Source organism: Fusarium sambucinum, chromosome II, assembly GCF_050947815.1.
Source record: "Fusarium sambucinum isolate potato_lamoka chromosome II, whole genome shotgun sequence".
In the NCBI taxonomy this organism is placed as follows: Eukaryota; Fungi; Ascomycota; class Sordariomycetes; order Hypocreales; family Nectriaceae; genus Fusarium; species Fusarium sambucinum.
Window position 1 is genome coordinate 4,164,100 of NC_139293.1, and position 20,535 is coordinate 4,184,634.

Sequence of the window (20,535 nt, forward strand, 5' to 3'; positions counted from 1 at the left end):
CCTAACTTCATACGGTTCTACATCCGTTTGTCGGAAATACCTGGGGTAAATACAGGCAAGCCCTACCCCAAACTAGAAAGGCGGAGGTGGAGATGACCGGGGATGTGGTCTGTCAGTTAAGCTAAACCTGGAGATCCTGGACTGCAAAAGTCGGGGAAGCCAATGTCAGAAGACAGAAGAACCCCACAATCCCAGTTATTGAAAGAAAAAGGCCCGATTGTCAACGACATTTTCTGTACTATAGTCACGCTATGCTACCATTGCAAAGCATTGCGTAAATCGTAGGCCCCAGCATACATCAACCAGATGACCGGAATCACCTTATTATTCGTCAAGTTCACCGAGGTTGTTGATCAAGTGACTAGCTCAGACGAAAAGTTCGCCGATGAGCGGGTAATGGATGGTTTAGTGGTGTAGTTATGACCAACAGAAATGTAGTAGACATTAAGATATAAAGGATGTAAACCCTCAAGAGAAGTGTAGTATTCTCAGGCACTGATATTCCAAGATACCCCGAATCTGACAATGTTTCTGACTTCTGTGTCGGGCCTTCTGGCCCTCTCTCTGTTGAATCATGGCGTTCTAGCCCAGAACCAGCCCGACGTTATCACCGAAGATACTCACTTCTACGGTCAATCCCCACCGGTATACCCAACCCGTCAGTATTGAGATGCCCTTGTGCTAAGTGACCTCATTGACAATCATCTAGCGGAACAAACGGAAGCTGGTTCTTGGTCCGTCGCTGTCTCCAAAGCTAGAGAATTGGTATCTCAGTTGACTCTTGAAGAGAAGGTCAATCTGACTGCAGGAGGCCAAACAACCACTGGTTGCTCTGGCTTCATCCCTGGAGTACCTCGTTTAGGCTTCCCAGGCTTGTGTTTAGCAGATGCTGGCAATGGCGTCCGCAACACGGACTATGTCAGCGCATTTCCGGCAGGCATCCATGTCGGTGCAAGCTGGAACCCTGAGTTGACATACAGTCGAAGTTATTACATGGGCTCTGAGGCCAAGACCAAGGGTGTAAACATCCTCCTCGGACCAGTCTTTGGTCCTCTGGGACGAGTTGTCGAGGGTGGTCGCAATTGGGAAGGTTTCTCAAATGATCCTTATCTTGCTGGCAGGCTGGGACATGAAGCTGTAGCTGGAATTCAGAACGCAGGCGTTGTTGCTTGTGGGAAACATTGGCTTGCTCAAGAACAAGAGACCCACAGACTTGCCGCTGCCGCCACCAAAGCAGAGGCTGTATCCTCGAATGTTGATGACAAGACGCTTCATGAGTTGTACATGTGGTAAGTTCACTTGGTTCTTTATTAATAATTTGTGGCTGACCAATCCTGACAGGCCTTTCGCTGATGCAGTCCATGCAGGACTTGCTAGTGTCATGTGCAGTTACAACAGAGCCAACGGTTCTTATGCTTGCCAGAACTCCAAACTTCTCAATGGCCTTCTCAAGGGAGAGTTGGGCTTCCAAGGTTTCGTCGTTTCGGATTGGGGTGCGCAGCACTCCGGTATGGCCTCAGCTCTCGCTGGACTTGATGTTGCGATGCCCAGCTCCATAGTGTGGGGAGCCAACCTCACTCTTGGTGTCAACAACGGAACCATTCCTGAGTCACATGTTGACGGCATGGCTACCAGGTAAGATTAACTATCAACCCACACTCCTATACATGACTTACAATATTCTTGTAGAATTCTCGCCACTTGGTATCAGCTCAACCAGGATCAGCCAGACTTCCCCACTCCTGGCCACGGACTAGCCAAGGACCTTTTGGCACCTCATCCTATTGTAGATGCTCGGAACGCGAGTTCCAAGTCTACGCTGTGGGATGGTGCGGTAGAGGGTCATGTTCTTGTTAAAAACACCAACAAGACGTTGCCGCTCAAGTCCAACCTGAAGCTTGTCTCTCTATTTGGGTACTCACACACAGCACCTGCTAAGAACAACCCAGAACCAGTAGTCAAGGGTGCCATGTTTGCTCCGTGGGCTATCGGTGTCCAATCTGCCAACATCACTGAGCTTAATGGAGGTTTCATGGGAAACCTAAACCTCACCTACTCAGCCATTGCACCGAACGGCACTCTCATCTCCGGAGGAGGTTCGGGAGCCGCCGCCGCAAGCTTGATCAGTTCGCCGTTTGACGCGTTTGTCTCTCGGGCCAGAAAGGATGGCACCTCACTTTACTGGGACTTCGAAAGTTGGGATCCTTCTGTCAACCCCACCTCTGAAGCTTGCATCGTTGCTGGAAACGCATGGGCTAGCGAGGGTTGGGACAGACCTGCTATTTACGATGATTACACTGACAGTCTCATCAACAACGTTGCTGACAAATGCGCAAACACAATTGTCGTCCTTCACAACGCCGGTGCACGTTTGGTAGATGGTTTCATTAGCCACCCTAACATCACTGCTGTTATCTACGCACACCTTCCAGGTCAGGACAGTGGAGAGGCTCTTGTTTCTTTGCTTTACGGAGATGAGAACCCATCAGGTCGTCTTCCATACACTGTCGCCCGCGACGAGACAGACTATGGCATAACTCTCAAGCCTGACTTGACTCTTGCACCCAACAAGTTCCAGCACTTCCCACAATCCGATTTCTCAGAGGGTGTTTTTATCGACTACCGACACTTCGACGCCAAAAACATTACGCCTCGCTACGAGTTTGGCTTCGGTTTGAGTTACACGACCTTTGAGTATACTGATCTCCATGTCTCCGGTCCCGAGACAGAAGCCCCGGAATACCCAACTGGGGCTCTTACTGAAGGTGGACGCGTTGATCTATGGGATGTTGTCGCTGTTGTCTCGGCCAAGGTCAGCAACACTGGTGGCGTTGATGGCAAGGAAGTTGCCCAGCTATATGTCGGTACTCCTGGAGATGACGCCCCCGTCAGACAACTCCGAGGTTTCCAAAAGCCAAGTATCAAGGCCGGAGAGACAGTGGAAGTCAGGTTCGAGCTCACACGTCGTGACTTGAGTGTTTGGAATGTTGTTGCCCAAGAATGGCAGCTTCAGCGGGGTGATTATAAGGTATTTGTTGGAAGCAGCAGCCGCAAACTTCCTTTGCAAAGCATTTTAGTTATTTGATCATAGTTCTGTGGTATATTGAGCCTATATAGTATTAGTTGTATATAAAACATATTCGGGAATCCACTTTGGTAAAGTCTTTGTTGGCCTCATACGGTATGTTCAACTTTTGTGAGCTCTACAATTGGATCATCTTGAAAACCGCCATTTGCACTGGTTCTACTTCAGAGCCATATATATTAACACAAAGAGTGTTACGAATGTTTAATTTCCTGAATGTCTCATTTTTTTCACTCTAGTCTTTCGACTCTACCCAGACAATAAAGTCGTGTTGTTTCTATTATCGCTTTAGTGGTGAGGTCCATGCAAACTTCGCATATTGTTGCTAATTCAAAAGATTCACAGGGAATAGTCTTTGTTGTGCGTGAATGTTTCCATACAGTAGTCCACTTTGAGATACATGAGCGTATGTACAGGCAGTGATTGTCTCGTACTGATGTCGGTGGCTGGACGTAACAAGGAAACCGACAGCAAACAATGCAACAAACAATCCCACCAACCATAGGCTCATCCCGTCGAGCTGAAGGATATAACAAAAAGTCAGGCATCCACTAAGTATGATGGGAATAGGTAACACGGGCAGTCACTGTCGGGCATCAATTGCTTTTCTATGACCTTACTAAGGATGCCAAGTAAGCACTGACTCTTTTATCCTCTCAATCGCCGCTTATAACATTTGCAAAAGGGCCACCCGTTTCCTGTCAAAATATTATTTCCTTACAAATGCAGTTGACTCTTCATTATCTGCCTCTCTTTTTCTCAACACAAACACATTCGACTTACTATCAACTCTACATCAACATTTCGAAATTTATTGCAACTTAGTCGTCTTGGGTTCCAAGCCAATCCCCTGGTTACACCCTTTTTCGTCACTATGCCCGATCGAGGAATAGGTGCCCGTCTCCAACAAGTACGAGATGCTTTCATATCGGCTCAGAAGGATTGGAACGATGCTAAAATGCGCCTCGCCTCTCTCCAGGCAACTTACGACGAGAAGAAGACCCTAGCTGGGGGTATTTCTGATGGTCGCCAGTCGAGGAGCACCCCAGACAAGGCCACAATGCTCGAGGTTGAGATTGAGGAGCTGAAGGAGTGTATCGACGTAATTGAAAAGGAGATTATTGGTCATCGTACTCAAATGGACGCTGCTGTAGCTCTTTTTGAGGAACTGGAAGGTTACGAAGTTGTAGACGAAATGCCGGGCATTTCTAGTTAGATGTAGCGGCAGGATTGGGCGTTACTTGGTATATTGGCTCGATCTCCGTGATCAAATTCTTGTCAACTTGTCATCATCGCATGTAGCTACGAAACTATCGTGTTGAACACAAAGGTGGTGTTGCCACACGGATTGCCTGTATGTTACAAGGCTGCAAGGTATTGCGAAAGGGCATTGCCGTGGCACAATATTATTCACTCTTTCACGAACGACATTGTTAAGTAAAGACACAATAATTTTAGAAAAACCATTTAATTAAGAAAGGCAGCCTAACAACTCCTAAACATATCTAATCCAAAGAATATCCCATCAAATTTCGAAACCAATATCCGATCCTCTAGTTGATGATAATGCGACGAGACTTGGGAGTAGCCTTGGGAACAATGACAGTCAGAAGACCATCCTTGAGGTTGGCGGTGACTGCCTCGTGGTTGACATAGGTGGGGAAAGTGAAGTAGCGTGAGAACTCCTTGGTGTAGCCAGAACGTCTTGGCTCTTCAGGCTGCTTGGGCTGCTCAGGCTGCTTCTCTTTGGCCTTCTCGCTAAGAGTCTCAGACTGTGGTTGACTGGCGGTCTCTGACTTTTGTGAGGTGTGGCTCAAGACCTCAAACTCATCATCAACATCATCCTCGACAGTAGCTTGGTATGAACTTCTGCTCTGGGTGTCTTCGTTGTCTGACTCAATAACGGGAGCGGGAGCGGTCTGCTCAGTGACTGCTTCAGCTGCCTTGGGGGCTTCTGTGAAACGCTCAACCTTGCCACTAACGACAAGCTTGCGAGGTTCGGGGAATTCGACAGTGACGTTTTCTTTGTTCAGACCAGGAAGCTCGCCGTAGAGAACAAAGGAGTCATCCGTTTCATGAGCCTCAAAGCGGGGCTCCCATGGTCGGGTTGTCACCCGATAGGCCGGGCATTCAGCCTGAGCCTGGCTCTTCTGTTGAGACTGGCATCGGCTTCTTTGCTGAGGCTGCTGGGGCTGTGGAACAGACTGGTCAAGTTCCTTGAGAAGATAGTAGAGTGGGTTCAGGGAAGCCTGTGTATGGTAGACGGTACGGGGAAGGAAGAAGGCCATTTTGTTGATGTGTTTTTGTTTAAGTAGTAAAAAGGGTAGCAGGGATGATGATTGTTGTTTATATCAATTGGATGGATTGTGAATGTGTTGAATTCTGATGAATAAAAAAACTTCCAAACATGTCGAGAGTCGTTTACTTATAGGGAAATTTCACATATGGTATTTAGGCATCGCGTTGATGCGCAAGCCGTTACTCACCATCGAGAAAGGCCATGACATTGCTCCAAGTATCGAGAAGCTTCGTGGGGCTTCTTTTGCTGAGTGATAGGCTCATTTGTCAGAACAGCCACTCAGCCACTGTGGCGCTTTTGTCTACTTCTACTTTGCTTTGCAATCCACTTTACAAATCAGAAAAGGTCGTGGAGAATGACCCAGACAAGGGCTTTGACTGGACCAATCAAGTTGAGCATTTGCCAGCCGTAATCTCATTTTCATTCTAGTGCCATCCGTCGTTTAGCCGTTCAATGGTTTCCGTTGCTGCACGCTGTCGTGGTTGTTTACCCGATACCAAGGCAATCTTGAGGATGCAATCAAGAGAACACAACAAAGACTTTGTGAGATCAATGTGTAAACATCGAATGGTCAAGTTGTGAATCCCAAGTGTACAATTGATATTCGTGCCAACAGTTATCACCATCCGACAATGCGAATTGTTCCTCACGAATGCTCAATCTACCCAAACCAGAAACAAATCTCTGCGTATTTTCCAAAACATCAAGTTCTTACTGCGGAAAAGGTCAATTTTGGAGAGAACTTTTTCTAATCATTAGTTATCCGATCCTCGAAACAAACAGCTAATCTAAATTCGATTGAGCGGATCGTCGGCCGAGAGAATATTCCACCAATTGTTTGTAGTTAGCTTTGGTTGCATCAGTAGATCAACTACCTTTTCCGCCTTGGCATCGCAACATCGCACGAAGCAAGGGCTGGCACGAAGGCTTATGCTGTAGAATCAATATGCTCCTGTTGCCTTCGGTAAATTCGCAATGATACACCGAGTCCCTGGTGAGCGATTGTATATATCATCGATAAATCCATTTCGAATGCCGAGATGCATTTCCCACATTTTGGAAACCTCAATTCCTTTAATAACAATACCGGAACATTAATTTTCACATTTCGAGCTGTTCGAGATGCGTTATCTTCCAATCTTGGGTTTACTTGGGGCGTTGGCCATTACCACCATCGATGCTGTGTCTCTGCCGCAAGATGTCCCTCGCGATGTTTCGGGTTTCCGGCAAAAACATCCATACAAGCCCCCCAAGCATGAACAACGCAAACTAATAAAGATTCGCGCGTCGAGAGACCATCAGGATGATGTTTCCGAGGACTTTGAACGCGGTGTGCGCCAGGCTGACCAGGGTAACACCTTGTACTTGCCACATGGTCAGACATTCGTTATCGGAAAGGCGCTTGATTTGACAGGACTCAATGACATTCACATTCACTTAGAGGGTGAGATCCGGGTCAGTCATCATCGTTTTGAGATCGCACACTGTCTTGGAATCTAACAGAGATAGTTTACGGATGACATTAAGTATTGGCAGGAAAATGCTTGGTACCACCCTTTTCAAAAGTCAATTATGTTTTGGAAATGGGGAGGGCACAATATCAAGATATATGGCAATGGCGTCATCGAAGGTCAAGGGTTAGTCTATATCAGACCAACGCAGGTGCCTCACGGCTGACAGTAGTAGACAACGTTGGTGGAATGAGTTTGAGGCCGGCACAGGCTCGTGAGTTGATCGAATTCTCCGATAGGTGGCAAAGTACTGACTATCTATTAGCATTCTAAACCCTGATAATAAGTATTACCGACCGATTCTGTTTTACGCGGAGAACACGACCAACCTTGACGTTTCCGGCATTCATCTCAAAGACTCACCCTGTTGGAACAACTTCATCGTGAGCTCCAAGAACATCTCATACACCGATGTCGTAGCGACCGCTCTGTCAAATAATGGTAGCATCATCCCCAAGAATACTGACTTTATGAACACAATGAACACTTCAACCGTGCGAATTGAGAGGACATGGGTTAATATCGATGATGACTGTTTCTCTCCCAAGCCCAACAGCTCTGATCTTTATGTCAACACTATGTATTGTAATGGCACACACGGCCAGGTGAGTTCCATACGCAAGAGACTCTACCTGATCAAACTGACATGGAAAGTCTATGGGATCCCTGGGACAATACAAAGGGGAAGTCTCTAATGTTCACGATGTGCATATCGAGAACGTTTGGATGATGAATGGAGATGTACGTCATGTTCTCGGCTCACCCGCTATACGTTCTAACAGTCTCAGTATTCCGGTGCTCGTATCAAGGTCTGGGCCGGAAACGAAACAGGCACGGGTTTCGTTAACAACGTAACGTTCAAGTGAGTACCAATCAGGCTTATCCAAGTCTAGCTATTGACATTCGGCCAGAAACTTCTGGGTCGCACGTATGGATTACGGCATTTTCCTCGATTCTTGCTATTTCAACAAATCGGCCGAGGAGTGCAATGCACATCCCTCGGGCATGCAAATTACCAACATCCACTTCGAGAACTTCACAGGCTACACGTCTGGTGTTTATGGTAACGCTGTAGCTCGTCTTTCTTGCTCATCTGCTGAAGATGCTGTTTGCGCCAACATTACCCTCAAGAACTTTGACGTTAAACCTCCATGCGGTGGAGAGCCTGTGGTTATCTGTGATGGGATGCATGGCGATGTTGGAGTGGACTGTGTTCCATATGAAAGCGATGAGGCTCAGGTGGCACTCAAGGCCAAATGCAAAATACCATTGGTGCCTATCGACACGGATCCTTGGGGAAGTGGATTGATTGAGAAGAAGAAGGGTGCCTTTCATCCGGAATAGATGTCATCTAAATACCGAAGAGGAAGCTGAGCTTGCTTGATAATTCCAGGCCAAACAGCTTTCTGAGAGCCATTACCTATACAGAAACGCTGCACAAAGAAAGTCAGGTAATCTGTCCATCTTGGGAAGTATGTAAGCTCAGAGGAATTATAATGAATCACGATTTTGTACGCAGCGAAAATAATCACAATTAACGCTCAGGCCATCTTGTTGACTCATAAGCAAAGGTTCAAATATGACTCATCCACTACTTACTTGTTGGATCAGCATAATGAATCGGGCAACATTGAATTGTATTCATTCAGAATCGAAAATGGACTATCTTCAAAAATCAACGAACCCAAACATATGCCTGTCTGGAGGTGCTGACGGCGCCGACATGGAATGGGGCAATTGTGCTGCTTCTGTGGGACATCAAGTCATACATTGGAGCTTTCCTGAGCACTCTAGCCAGGCTTCAGAAGACCAGCTTATTCGACTTACCGATGAAGAGCTCAATATAAGCGATACAGCTGTTGAAAATGCGGCCAGAGCTCTCGGGAAAAGCCCACCACGTCGGCCGACAGTTGCCCGTTTGTTGCGCCGCAATTACTATCAAGTGGCTTGGAGTAAAGCCTGCTATGCTGTCACTTTCATTCCAGAGGCAGGGGACAATGCTCAACCTGGTATTGGCGCTCGCACTCTACAACAAAACGGAAAAGATGCTATTCGGAAGTTGATGGGTTGCACGGCAGACAACATATGACGGATACTTTACAGATGATTGCAAAACCATTGGGGCCAAGAAGGCTCTGCGTAGTGGTTTCAATTGCCTTGAAGCGTCGATTATAAGGAAGACGGCAACAGTTTTGGAGGCAAAGTCAAACAGCGATTGGGACGGCGACTGTCTCAGCTTGTATAACACAACGATTATTACTTCATGATAAAATAAAGGATACATGAAAATGTGGGTAGCTGCCTGCATAGGCACAAACTGAAACACAGAGATCTTCAAAGGCTGGAATATTAATGGAGTAAGCGATGTGGCGTGAAGTATGGTAGTCATTCTCTCACACATATAGTGGCTTGTAGCTAGATTCAACCTGTACTGTATTTTGACATAAATTTATAGGTTTCACAGAACAGATTTCTTAAATACTCTTGCGGCTTGGCCGCATGCATGATCAGCATAGAATATAAGGTCAATATGGATAGTCAACTGCTTCTACCGGCTAGTTCCAAATCCAAGAATACAAAGGAATGGGGTTGAATCTCTAATATTATCTCTCGCTTTCTTCTCTTAGTCATGAACACTTAATCGAGGTTCTGTGAGCGTTATTGGTAGCCCAAACATGTCTCCCGGTAAATCATAGTCAAGGCCTATTGAGCACCGCGTCTTGATACCAATTCATTACTATCAAAAGTACATCATAGAAGTCACCATTGCGGGAACAGTGAATGACACAATCGGAAATCCCTACTATAAAACCCGTAAAATTGTTTTCTCCGTCCTGCAAACAACAAAAACAATATTTACAACCAACAACGCTTTGGCGATTAATAAATTCAATCATCCTCGACAAATTATCGAAATGCGCGTACCAGAAGAACATTTCGCCGCTAACAGTATCGGCAGGGCTTTCTTTAGTGAATATGTCGACCCTTTTATAGTCAAGGATGAGAAAGCCTTTATCAATTCGTTGGAACGTCTCTTCGCATCTGAAAGCGATTGGAGTCTCATTGGACCTAAAGATGGCATATATCGTGTCCGCTCGTGGGTTATAAAGGATATCGTTGAGGAACTCCGAAAAATGGACAACTCGGGTCTGGAGCCAGAACGCAAGTAGTTTGAGACATCGGTCCATCAAAGCCCAGTGTGGTATAGTTGGCTACCGATAGTTTACATATATCTCTAAATAGATATTACTTACATTAATAAACGATATTCTGTAACTTCGATGATGGTGGCAGACATACATTACAATTAGCCAGCCCATTGGGTGGCAGAGTGGGAGCAGCTATCAACGGACTTCTAAATCTCTTGTAACTAGGCTTGAATCTCGAAAAAAAATCCCTCCCCGTATATTCCAATGTTTCTCCAATTACATGCTTGTTGATGTTTTCGAAAGTCATGCCAAGTCTCTCGGAATCCCCAGATATATTTATGGAAATGGTCATTATGTCCCGCGAAGCTTCAACGTAGAAAATTTCACAAAGGGAGCTTTCATGTTAAGAGTTTATGATATCAGAATGAGATTTTTGTTTAGACAAACTCAGGATTTAAGGTCACTGCTAGTGAAACGTATTATTGTATTACACTTGATAGTGCAAGTTCTCTTTTAGATTAGGTCTTAACTAAGTACAATTAGAGATAAATAAGAGTTCTTGAAGGAGAGTGTAAGAAGTGAAGCTGAATAGTAATGATAGTTTATCAAGTTCGACTGATCCGTTTGTTGGAATAATTATATCTCCTGTTGAGATTGAAGGGAGTGAGGGTCCGAGTGATAGACGGTATTAATGAAGTGAATGTGTAAGTAATATCCTTGCATAGCAAGCGTATTAGTTCTTCCGTCCCAGACCGAGACCCAGTCACAGTAATTCTCGACATCAAGTAAAGGAATGACAGGTCCTTTTGGTGGATCCTAATTTGATGGGCCTTGTGATTGAAGGAAATAGCTAAAGCTAGTTGGGAGGTGTGTAAGGCTTAGCCTCAGGCTTGTGTTCCGGGGGAGGGTAATGAGGCTTTGGCTTGTGCTCAGGCTTGTGCTCCGGAGGAGGGTAATGGGGCTTTGGCTTGGTCTCAGGCTTGTGTTCCGGCTTGTGTTCAGGCTTGTGTTCAGGCTTGTGCTCCGGGGGAGGGTAATGAGGCTTTGGCTTGTGCTCAGGCTTGTGCTCCGGAGGAGGGTAATGGGGCTTTGGCTTGGTCTCAGGCTTGTGTTCCGGCTTGTGCTCAGGCTTGTGTTCCGGCTTGGGATAGTAGGGCTTTGGGTGATACGGCTTCGGCTCTGGCTTGTGTTCTGGCTTACGATAGTAAGGCTTGGGGTGGTAAGGCTTTGGCTCAGGCTTGTGCTCAGGCTTGTGTTCCGGCTTGGGATAGTAGGGCTTTGGGTGGTAAGGCTTTGGCTCAGGCTTATGTTCCGGCTTAGGATAGTAAGGCTTGGGGTGGTAAGGCTTTGGCTCAGGCTTGTAGTAGTGAGGCTTGGGCTTGGGCTTTGGGTGATAAGGCTTAGGCTCAGGCTTGTAATAATGCGGCTTTGGCTTTGGCTCGGGGTGGTACGGCTTGGGCTCATGGTAAGAAACCACGGGCTTGGGTTGCACTGGTTTCTCCGGAGGGCAGCGCGGATCATATTGGATTAGCACCCAGTCACCGCCATTCTTTCTTTCATAATAGCGGTATTCGACATGTTCTCCTCGCTCGACAACTGGTGCACTTATAGCACCTGTGGTCAGAACGAAGAGTGTCAAAGTGGAGAGCTTCATCTTTGTAGATATGTCGCCAAGCCGTTTGCGAGGCACAGTCGTGAAAGAATGTAGATAGTGTTTTGTGAATGAGTGAAGAAAGAAGGTGGATATTTGTGAAAGTGAGAGATTGATGGTGAGTGAAAGAAAGGTGATGAAGAGATGAATGCTACTCCTTTTTATGTTCTTTCTGGATCTCAATCATCTCGTTAGTAACTATCAGAGCAACATGTTGTCTGAGTAAGTATCATGACCCTACAGACACTTTCAGAAAAGCAATCACTTACGCTAAACTGAACTCCGACTATCTCCACCTTTCACAGGAACTCAAACGCCATACGTCTTACCCACCTCGTAATGCACAACTGATGGTGTAGGGGCTGCAAACTTAGAAATGTATGACAAGTATAATATCCGCGTTTGTTTATGGTACTGGTCACCTCAACAAAATTTACCGTACAGCCAATACTGTTGGTGAGAATCGGCCTCGCAACCTCCACCTGTGTCCTGCAACGCGCACCAAATGCACGATCTTGCAATACCCGGAACTCAATCAATCTGTGAGGTAATTCTAGAGCATGGATACTTGAATGCATGTTTCTATCGAAAACCTGACTGGAAGAGGATCACCTCCAACCCGCCAATGTTGGTGGTGTCGTGAAGGCACAAACCAACCATACTGCTTGCAGATAAGTTGGGAATCTACAACGTAATGGCCAACGCATAAGCCTGATGGATTTTTCTTGTATTTCCTGTGCCTCTGCCAGTAGAGCTTCTCTGCTAGTCCAGACAAGCACGGCAGAAACTCTGCAATTGATGCTTGCTTTTAACCTTATCAGTGTGTGTCACCGTAGCCTTTAACCGATCTGTCAGTTCACATTCATTAAGCTTTTTTAAAAGTCTTTATGTGTATGGATAGTTGCATGAATGACATGATATGATGACAGATTGGTCTGGCCCGGTCTGGTTTAGTTGAGCCGTTAGTTGTGGCTTTAAGCTCAGTGTCATTGCGGGTACGGAGCCATAACGGGACTCAACGTCGAGACATCATATAACGTTAGAGATCCAAAGTTAATTCTGCGTTGGTATCAGCACTAATCCAAGACGGTGTTCTCACCATCCAAGCTACTAGATCGGTAGCTGAAGTGTTAGTAGGGAAGGACCACAGTTAATTCAAAAGCCAATACTTTCCTACTTGTGCCCCTCACATGGGCAACTCTACCTCGGAGGCCCAGAAGTCTGAGCAAGTTCTGCATGCAACTAACGGGAATAGTCTAGTATGTTTGGTTGAACCATTGGTATTATGAGTTCCCGGCATCTAAACCTCAACTCTACAAGCCTTCAAGCTAAAGACAAGAGACTCTCAGACTATTGATTTGATGTATTGAGCTGCATGCTTTATCAACCCTACATATGCACTCCCACCTCTTCGTTCTCCTCGCAGCTTCAGATTAATTCCCGATGGCCATTCTTGCATCGATCCAGAGTTATCTTCGGGCTTGTGTGTGATCAAGCAATGATTCTCTCATGCATGATACGAGCCCATAGTACTCCACAATAACTGAGTAGTTTCTTCCTTCTAACCTTATGCTTATGCTTAAGGTTCAAACTTAACACACAAAGTCTGGATATGCGATGCGTACATTGTCACTAATACAGCTTTCCGAGGTTGTTACTTGATCCTCGACTTATGAATATGATCTTTGATACTGTCGGGTTTTCATCAGACTGGATGATATACAAGATGATGTGGTTGAATCAGGAATTTACAGGTTTGGCTTGGTGGTTCAAGACGCCTTGCAGAGTTATGAGAATTCGCTCCACCATCTACTGGACAATGTATGACAGTTAGTCTTGACGTATGCAAGGACAGTCCGGGCTTCCGATCTGTGGCTCTTGACTTATGACTAAGATGGTGACCATTGGGTTTTATGTCTCGGTCCCTGGTGATCGATTACCGCCACCTGCATTAAAGACCGATTTAGAAACAAGTGGCGCCTACAATACTTGACACCAGTTTGTGGCGTTATTCTAATCCACATTCGCAACGCTGGGGATGACCGCGACTGAAGAAGTTTATCTCGTTTGGCAACTGTATGGAGCACGGCATTGAAGGACAACCTTCTGCTCTCGCTTTCGTAACACGAGAAGCTCAGACAAGGGAATAAACAGCAAGATTGATTGATTCAGATCCCATGGAGTTTGGCATAACGCAGTGGTGATCATCGACCTCTTACTGCGTGAGTAATTCTATTTTGATGTGCAAGGATCTGATCTGGATTGCAAGAATACCTATCAAGTTCCGGAGTATATAGTATGAAGTTTGAGCAATATCAGTACATACGACCATACCTATCAGAAAATACGGGATCCCGTCCGCTCTCCCATAGTCAAGCTGGTAAGGGGCGGATCAGTAGTTGGGTCGGTGACGACCAGCGAATCCCCGCTGTTGTATGTTTTTGCCTTTTTGATAGGTTTAGCTTTTTTAGAAGCCTCGCTGTTCCACTTGTTGAACAAATATTCTATTTCTGGGTTAAATGCAACTTTCTTTTATCTCTCAGATTGGACTTCTCGTGTTGTTTACTTTGCTTACGTATCAAGCAGTCCACCGGCTAGCTTGCAGCTATTGTCATTGATTCCGAGTCATATTAGCAATCACGTCGACTCAAGAGAATAGCCTTAAGAAAGTCCCTCCAATATTATAACTCGGATCTTAATTCTCATTGCATGCACCTCTGGTTTATATACTCTTCATTGAAGATAAGTTGAGGTTACCAGATTGAGTACCAACTTGCTATGTCCCTAACCTATTGCTCGGGTGTTGTCCGACATCCATGTTATTCTCATCCACTCGGGCTAACCGTGGGTCCACATGAAGTCGGAATCTACCCGAGATCAGTAACTTACGGTTTCTTAGATAATTAACCTGGCACCTTTAGCTATGAAGGCGCAACTCAGAGTGCTTCGCCTTGGCATGATATGATATCAAGCACTCCTGATCAAACATCGATCAAGTCTTTATACTGCAGCTTCATCTACGCCATGGTGCCTCTCTGGTCTTTCAGCGTGATCGCTGCCATTTTTTGCCTGCAGTCCTTTGCAGTAAGTACAGGCAACATCATCAATCATGGTTTCAGTATATCTGTTGGCGACAAGTCTTACTACATCGATCCTGAGCCGCAGTTTCAGATCGCGGGTTATGGAAATTGTAAAGAGGGCGAATATTCGGCATCAATTGCTGGCTTCCTTCGGGTCACAATCTTTAACGCCCAAAGCACTTCGTTCTCCGATTCTGACCTAGACGATGCTATTGATGCCTATTTGTCTCACGATGATGTGTTTAATACTGCGTTTCTACAAGGTTGGTTGCTCGTTTTCCGCATGATATCATGTTTACTGAAGGACACATACAGGCATTTATGTTCGACCTGCAAATGGCTTGCCACTAAACATAACTGCCTCCTTCAGTCGAGCCTCAGATCGCTTCGGTACCCATTTCATCGAGCCTCTTGGCTTGAGTGAAGATATTCCTCCTGGCCCATTTATGCTTTCTACAAGATCTTTGGGATTACATTTCCCATATTTGCTTTATACAGACTTCCAAGGCGCGTTTCACCGGGGTATTGTTTCTTCAGCGAACGGTGTTTTCAAGCCACTCCCAGTGTCGAATACCGGCTTTTCTTCTCAGAACATTCCTGTCCCGTCCCGGCTATACTACAAGCCGACTGCAGAAAAACCGCTCGATGGTATTCGGGTTGGAGTCAAGGATATATATCACGTCAAAGGTATCAAGACTGGAGCAGGAAGCCGGGCCTACTATGAGCTGTATCCGGCTGCCAATGAAACTGCACCTGTCGTGCAGCGACTTATTGATGCAGGCGCTATCATCATTGGCAAACTGAAGACTACGCAGTTCGCTGCCCCTGAAAACGCTCGGGATGCCATTGGCTACCAGGCTCCCTTTAATCCTCGTGGCGATGGGTACCAGGAGGTGGGCTCTTCTTCATCGGGTCCAGGCAGTGCCGTAGCTTCATACGAGTGGGTTGATCTGGCATTGGGATCCGATACTGGAGGTTCTGTTCGTGTGCCGGCTGAGGACAGCGGCCTCTTCGGAAACCGACCGACGCACGGGTTGGCCGATTTGAGCAATGTTGTTCCATTGGCGCCCCAATTCGACACCCCAGGGTTCCTAGCGCGTGATCCCAAGTTATGGACCAAAGGTTGTCAAGCTATCTACTCTAAATTCACAAAGAGTTACAGCGCTTACCCAAAGAAAATCTCAGCCATGGGGATCCCAATCGATAGTGCTGTTGATCTGAGTGCATCTGACCACATAATTGCGAATTTCGTACAAAAGCTGGGGGCATTTCTAGAAGCCAAGACAACTTCTTACAACCTCTCCAAGCATTGGACTGATACGCGACCAAAATCCTCTCCAGCCAACGTGCAGGATTTACTCAGTCAAACATGGGCAGTGCTTTCGGCTCAAGAGCAGATCCGTCTTGTTCGAGAGCCATTTTATAGAGACTATGCAGCCAATTTTGATGGACGGCGACCCTACGTGAACCCTTCAACGAACGGATCGTGGGCTTGGGCTGATGGACTGCCACTTCTAGTGGATGAAGCTATCGAGAACAAGACAACGTTTGCGACTTGGTTCAGCAACACAGCATTGCCCAATAACTCAGAAACTTGTTCCGAAAGCCTTATTCTATACAGTTTCAAAAGTTCAGAGGCAGCGTATAGGTTCTCATACGACGAGGGTATCGGGACTGGGGGATTGACAGGCGTGCTTCTAGGATTCAATGATGGGTTCATCTCACCAATGGCAGGAAACCCGGATTTTGTGGTGCCCCTGGGTGAGATTTTATACAACAGCACTGTAACAACCAAGGAAGAGAAGATGCCTGTGTCGCTTCGCATGATGGCGGCCAAGGGGTGTGACAGTATGTTATTGAGGTTGATTAATGAATTGGTAGATGATGGGATTATTCCGATACCTAAGGCAGGCAATAGCTTAGATGGAGGTAAGATTTACTTTTAGGGTGTTGATCAGTCGGTCGTCTGGTAGCTTATCGGCCGAGGATAACAGAGTCTTGTTGGTGAAAGATGAGCCATGTTGTTGATACATTGGAATGATGTTTTATGTTTGGTATGAAATCATGGTCAGTCTATTTTTACCTCTTTATGCGGAGTAAAGGATTGAATAACCGCCGTTGGATGGTTCAGTTAGTGTCATTGGCTAGTATTGTTCAACGGCACAGCCCTCTACCTATCGGTAGAGTGGGAGAAGGATTGCGTAATGCTATACGAAGCACGTGACGTTGTGATAGGCAGTCGTACTGTTCTGTTAGGTTAGGTATGACATGACATTGATCCTTTTAATTTCCTTTTCTCTCATCTTACTCATCCAAGAAGAAGGAAGGACTTTTACCCTCGATTCAATTCAATTGTCTTTTGTGTTTCCCAAGTTAATCGTCATAATGGCAAATTAGCGCTGACAACACTGAAGCTCGGGTATGGCGGGGCTGCTATGCTAATTTGATTCAGAGGCTCTCAAATTTGCGACAAACAAAAACCTCAGAACTTTCTTCAATTGAACTGAGTATTGGATAGAGAGCCTAAGCGACGGCTGGTCATTGCATGCGACCTCTATCGACGAAGTACAACAATGCGCAACGATATTCTCTTAACAAAACGACAATAAGAGTGCCAAGCCCAGCTTCCACCATGATTCGAACTTGGCGCGACAATGCCGTAAAAGGCGTCGGACAATTCGGTTTCGTTTCTACGCGTCAACGCCTCATAAAAACCATTACAATATTCATCGCCTTCATCTGCCTCCTCACTTTATGGGAATTCTGGTCCGATCTCTCATTCGCGTATCAGAGAGTCACGTCATCAAGCTTGGCGCAAGCGAACGCGCCAAGTCAAACAATCCATGAACCCCAATTTACTGGTCCGACAAATAAAACAACCCAATTTTGGGCTGATTTACTCCAACAATTCTACGACGCCAAACCTGAAGGCGAGAAAATCAGACCTCCCAAGTCTCTCTCCCGTGACAAATTCGACCCTCATGGAAGCACTCCCCAGACCGACACAGACTGGTTGGAGGTATCAGATGAGGAGATCGAATCACTCAAAGAAAACCACGAAACATTTATCCAGGGTCTGCGACATCTTGCCCCGAAACTTCCATACCAACCCAGCACCAGGGGTATCGTCATCACCTCCAAAGGTTCCGCGTTCGGGGTAGCAGCCACCGCTGTACTCATGCTGCGACATGTCGGATCAATCCTACCAGTCCAGCTTTTTCTTGACTCGGCAACTGAACAAGAGTTGCAAAGATGCAATGACACATTAACACATTTGCAAGTACAATGCTTAAACATGGACGATTTTCTACGCCTACCAGACACGACATCAATCCGCAAACCGAGGATCCAATCTTACCAGTACAAAGTCATGTCCATCATCTTCTCCAGCTTTCAAGACATTCTATTCCTTGATGCCGATGCCTTTCCTCTCAGAAACCCTGATCACCTCTTTGACGTGGAACCATACAAGGGTAGCGGACTGGTAACATGGCCAGACTTTTGGCTGCCCACCATATCTCCTCTGTTCTACAAGATCGCTGGGGTCAAGATGCCAAACGTGACGATCGACTCTCGAAGCTCCGAGTCAGGAGTCATGCTTTACAACAAAGCAAGACACGCCGACAGTCTCTTGCTGGCTGCTTACTACAACTTTTACGGCCCAAGGTTTTACTACCAGCTTCACTCGCAAGGTGCTTGGGGCTCGGGTGACAAGGAGACATTCATGCAGAGTGCCTATGTTCTGGGCAATCCTTTCTGGCAAGTGAAACAGCCACCTGAGCTGGTGACATCTGAAAAGATTAATTGGGGCAGCGGAATTTGGCAGGCAGATCCTGAACACGACTGGAAACTGGGAACAGAACGGGCGAAAAATATGACAACTACTTCCATGCGAAAAAGAAAGCAAAGATTAAATGAGGAAGATGTCAAGGTCACGAGCACCATGTTTGCTCATCTCAACAGGGTCAAGTTCGACATGACGCATCCGATGCAAATATTGGAGGACTTGGCGCCTGAGCATCCCGACGGGCGTATAACACGACTATGGGGAGATGATATCAGCAAAGTCTCCGACATGGCTGGATACGATCTAGAAAAGGTCATCTGGGAAGAAGCTATGAAGGTGAATTGCGCCCGTGAATTAATGGAGGAATGTAACAAGATACGGAAATATTACGAGGCAACGTTTAGATAGGATGAGTGAACGTTCACACAGCGATAGACGAGTGTATTTATATAATCACAGCCATACTCTTTGTATATACTTAGACTAGATATCACAAAATTACACATTGATCTCAGTTCTTTGGTGCATACTTGATGCCGCTGTCTGGGCAAGAACTCTTGCTGCCATCCGGCTCAGAAGCCACAAACTCACCCTCCTGAAGCGAGCCCTGCACGTTGAAGTGGTACCAAACCTCGCTCAGAGAGCTGCCCTTGCACCCGATGGTAACACGAGCACCGTGCTGTGATGCAAGTGCATCCTCAATCTCGCTCGCGGTAAACGTCTTCTCGGTGGATGGCTCAATGCCCGCCTCAGAGAGCCACTTGTACGTGGGCAGAGTCTTGAAGAGCGAGATAGTCTTCTTGACGTAGTCGGCTGCCTCCTCGCCAGTCTGGTAGTCGCTGTAGCAGCTAGGCTCAAGGGTGGTGATGCAAGTGCCGTGCTTGTCCCACTCGTGCTCCCACAGGGACTCATCGTTGCCATCCTCGCTAACCCAGTACTTGTCCATGTACGAGAGTGTCGAGTTACCGAGAAACTTGGACACGATGGACTTGATGTCTGTGTACTCGCGGCTCTTGTCGCAGAACTGAGGGTACGTGCCGTCACAGTAGTCAGGCCAGAGACCGTGGATGGTCCATGAATCTGATTTGGTCAGTTTGGACGACATATTAGTCTACTTGGTAGTGTTTACTCACCCGAAGGTCCTCCAGCGGGGTCAGAGTCCCAGAATTGAGTTTGGAGGAGCTGGCCAGCGGGGACAAAGCAGCAAGTATCTTCTACAGCAGTCGTATTGTGACAAGAAAGCGGCAAGTCATTCGGGCATGATGAAAATGCATCAGCTTGCGCCTTGGCAAGGAAGAGCGCAAGTGGGATAAGAGCTTTGGTGAAGGCCATCTTGAGTTGAGTGTAACGTTTATTCAGAAGATGAAGAGCATCCCAAGACTACCAACCGATAATTTATATGCTCTTCTTATGGATGCACGTGTTCGGCAGACAGAATGCCTATCCTTCCTAGTGCCGGACACAATTGACAGATGAAGCAGCTGCAAGGAAGTAGACTTTGCGCGATAAGGTCTCGTTCTGTAATCTGTATCGTCAAAGAACCCCACGTGCATTGTATCTGTGAAAACCCCATCAGGATCTTTTGTTTGTCGCTAGGTTTCTCAACCAATAAGATGACGCAATTGACCATGGCAAGTGTAGATCGGTAACATGGGGGGCAATTTTGGGCCACCGAGATGTCGCAAAGAGTTAAGAAGCCAGCCAATACTATTCGAGATGGTTGATAGCATAAGGAATTCACTTTGATATAATTTTAGAGATTTCTACCAATTAAAGTGAGAATAGACGTTGGTAAAGTATATATGAACAGGCACATGCAACAACAAAATGGCGTTTGGGTCTTGCAGATCAATGCCGATTTACCCGTCAACGGTCAGCGATAGCCCGTCAAGCCCGTTTCACAATGCTAGGTTAGACCACGATGCGTCATTTCTTAATTACATTCCTATCACGGTTACCGACATTCCGATACC

The 20,535-nt window shown here is 46.3% G+C and overlaps 10 protein-coding genes across 10 annotated transcripts; 7 read left to right on the forward strand and 3 right to left on the reverse strand.

Moving 5' to 3' along the window:
- Window positions 1-525: 525 nt before the first annotated feature.
- Window positions 526-3,085, forward strand: FSST1_008286 (glycoside hydrolase superfamily; the record flags this gene model as incomplete). The annotated part of the gene is made up of 4 exons (XM_083225155.1): window positions 526-658; window positions 710-1,289; window positions 1,342-1,635; window positions 1,690-3,085. 4 exons carry the CDS (start codon window positions 526-528, stop codon window positions 3,083-3,085), a joined length of 2,403 nt encoding a protein of 800 aa, XP_083084247.1.
- An 874-nt stretch (window positions 3,086-3,959) lies between these two features.
- Window positions 3,960-4,301, forward strand: FSST1_008287 (uncharacterized protein; the record flags this gene model as incomplete). The annotated part of the gene is made up of 1 exon (XM_083225156.1): window positions 3,960-4,301. One exon carries the CDS (start codon window positions 3,960-3,962, stop codon window positions 4,299-4,301), a length of 342 nt encoding a protein of 113 aa, XP_083084248.1.
- A 337-nt stretch (window positions 4,302-4,638) lies between these two features.
- On the reverse strand, window positions 4,639-5,373 carry FSST1_008288 (HSP20-like chaperone; the record flags this gene model as incomplete). Its single annotated transcript, XM_083225157.1, has 1 exon — window positions 4,639-5,373. The coding sequence occupies one exon, from the start codon at window positions 5,371-5,373 to the stop codon at window positions 4,639-4,641; it is 735 nt and encodes a 244-aa protein (XP_083084249.1).
- A 1,133-nt stretch (window positions 5,374-6,506) lies between these two features.
- FSST1_008289 (pectin lyase fold/virulence factor) lies at window positions 6,507-8,239 on the forward strand (the record flags this gene model as incomplete). Its single annotated transcript, XM_083225158.1, has 7 exons — window positions 6,507-6,839; window positions 6,894-7,021; window positions 7,071-7,109; window positions 7,161-7,500; window positions 7,550-7,636; window positions 7,684-7,757; window positions 7,807-8,239. The coding sequence occupies 7 exons, from the start codon at window positions 6,507-6,509 to the stop codon at window positions 8,237-8,239; spliced, it is 1,434 nt and encodes a 477-aa protein (XP_083084250.1).
- A 313-nt stretch (window positions 8,240-8,552) lies between these two features.
- Window positions 8,553-8,984, forward strand: FSST1_008290 (uncharacterized protein; the record flags this gene model as incomplete). Its single annotated transcript, XM_083225159.1, has 1 exon — window positions 8,553-8,984. One exon carries the CDS (start codon window positions 8,553-8,555, stop codon window positions 8,982-8,984), a length of 432 nt encoding a protein of 143 aa, XP_083084251.1.
- An 826-nt stretch (window positions 8,985-9,810) lies between these two features.
- FSST1_008291 (uncharacterized protein) lies at window positions 9,811-10,065 on the forward strand (the record flags this gene model as incomplete). Its single annotated transcript, XM_083225160.1, has 1 exon — window positions 9,811-10,065. The coding sequence occupies one exon, from the start codon at window positions 9,811-9,813 to the stop codon at window positions 10,063-10,065; it is 255 nt and encodes an 84-aa protein (XP_083084252.1).
- An 835-nt stretch (window positions 10,066-10,900) lies between these two features.
- FSST1_008292 (uncharacterized protein) lies at window positions 10,901-11,698 on the reverse strand (the record flags this gene model as incomplete). Its single annotated transcript, XM_083225161.1, has 1 exon — window positions 10,901-11,698. The coding sequence occupies one exon, from the start codon at window positions 11,696-11,698 to the stop codon at window positions 10,901-10,903; it is 798 nt and encodes a 265-aa protein (XP_083084253.1).
- A 3,021-nt stretch (window positions 11,699-14,719) lies between these two features.
- On the forward strand, window positions 14,720-16,721 carry FSST1_008293 (amidase signature domain-containing protein; the record flags this gene model as incomplete). The annotated part of the gene is made up of 2 exons (XM_083225163.1): window positions 14,720-15,038; window positions 15,091-16,721. The coding sequence occupies 2 exons, from the start codon at window positions 14,720-14,722 to the stop codon at window positions 16,719-16,721; spliced, it is 1,950 nt and encodes a 649-aa protein (XP_083084254.1).
- Window positions 16,722-17,407: 686 nt separating this feature from the next.
- Window positions 17,408-18,970, forward strand: FSST1_008294 (mannosyltransferase putative-domain-containing protein; the record flags this gene model as incomplete). Its single annotated transcript, XM_083225164.1, has 1 exon — window positions 17,408-18,970. One exon carries the CDS (start codon window positions 17,408-17,410, stop codon window positions 18,968-18,970), a length of 1,563 nt encoding a protein of 520 aa, XP_083084255.1.
- Window positions 18,971-19,073: 103 nt separating this feature from the next.
- On the reverse strand, window positions 19,074-19,894 carry FSST1_008295 (ribonuclease T2-like protein; the record flags this gene model as incomplete). The annotated part of the gene is made up of 2 exons (XM_083225165.1): window positions 19,074-19,642; window positions 19,696-19,894. The coding sequence occupies 2 exons, from the start codon at window positions 19,892-19,894 to the stop codon at window positions 19,074-19,076; spliced, it is 768 nt and encodes a 255-aa protein (XP_083084256.1).
- Window positions 19,895-20,535: the final 641 nt, after the last annotated feature.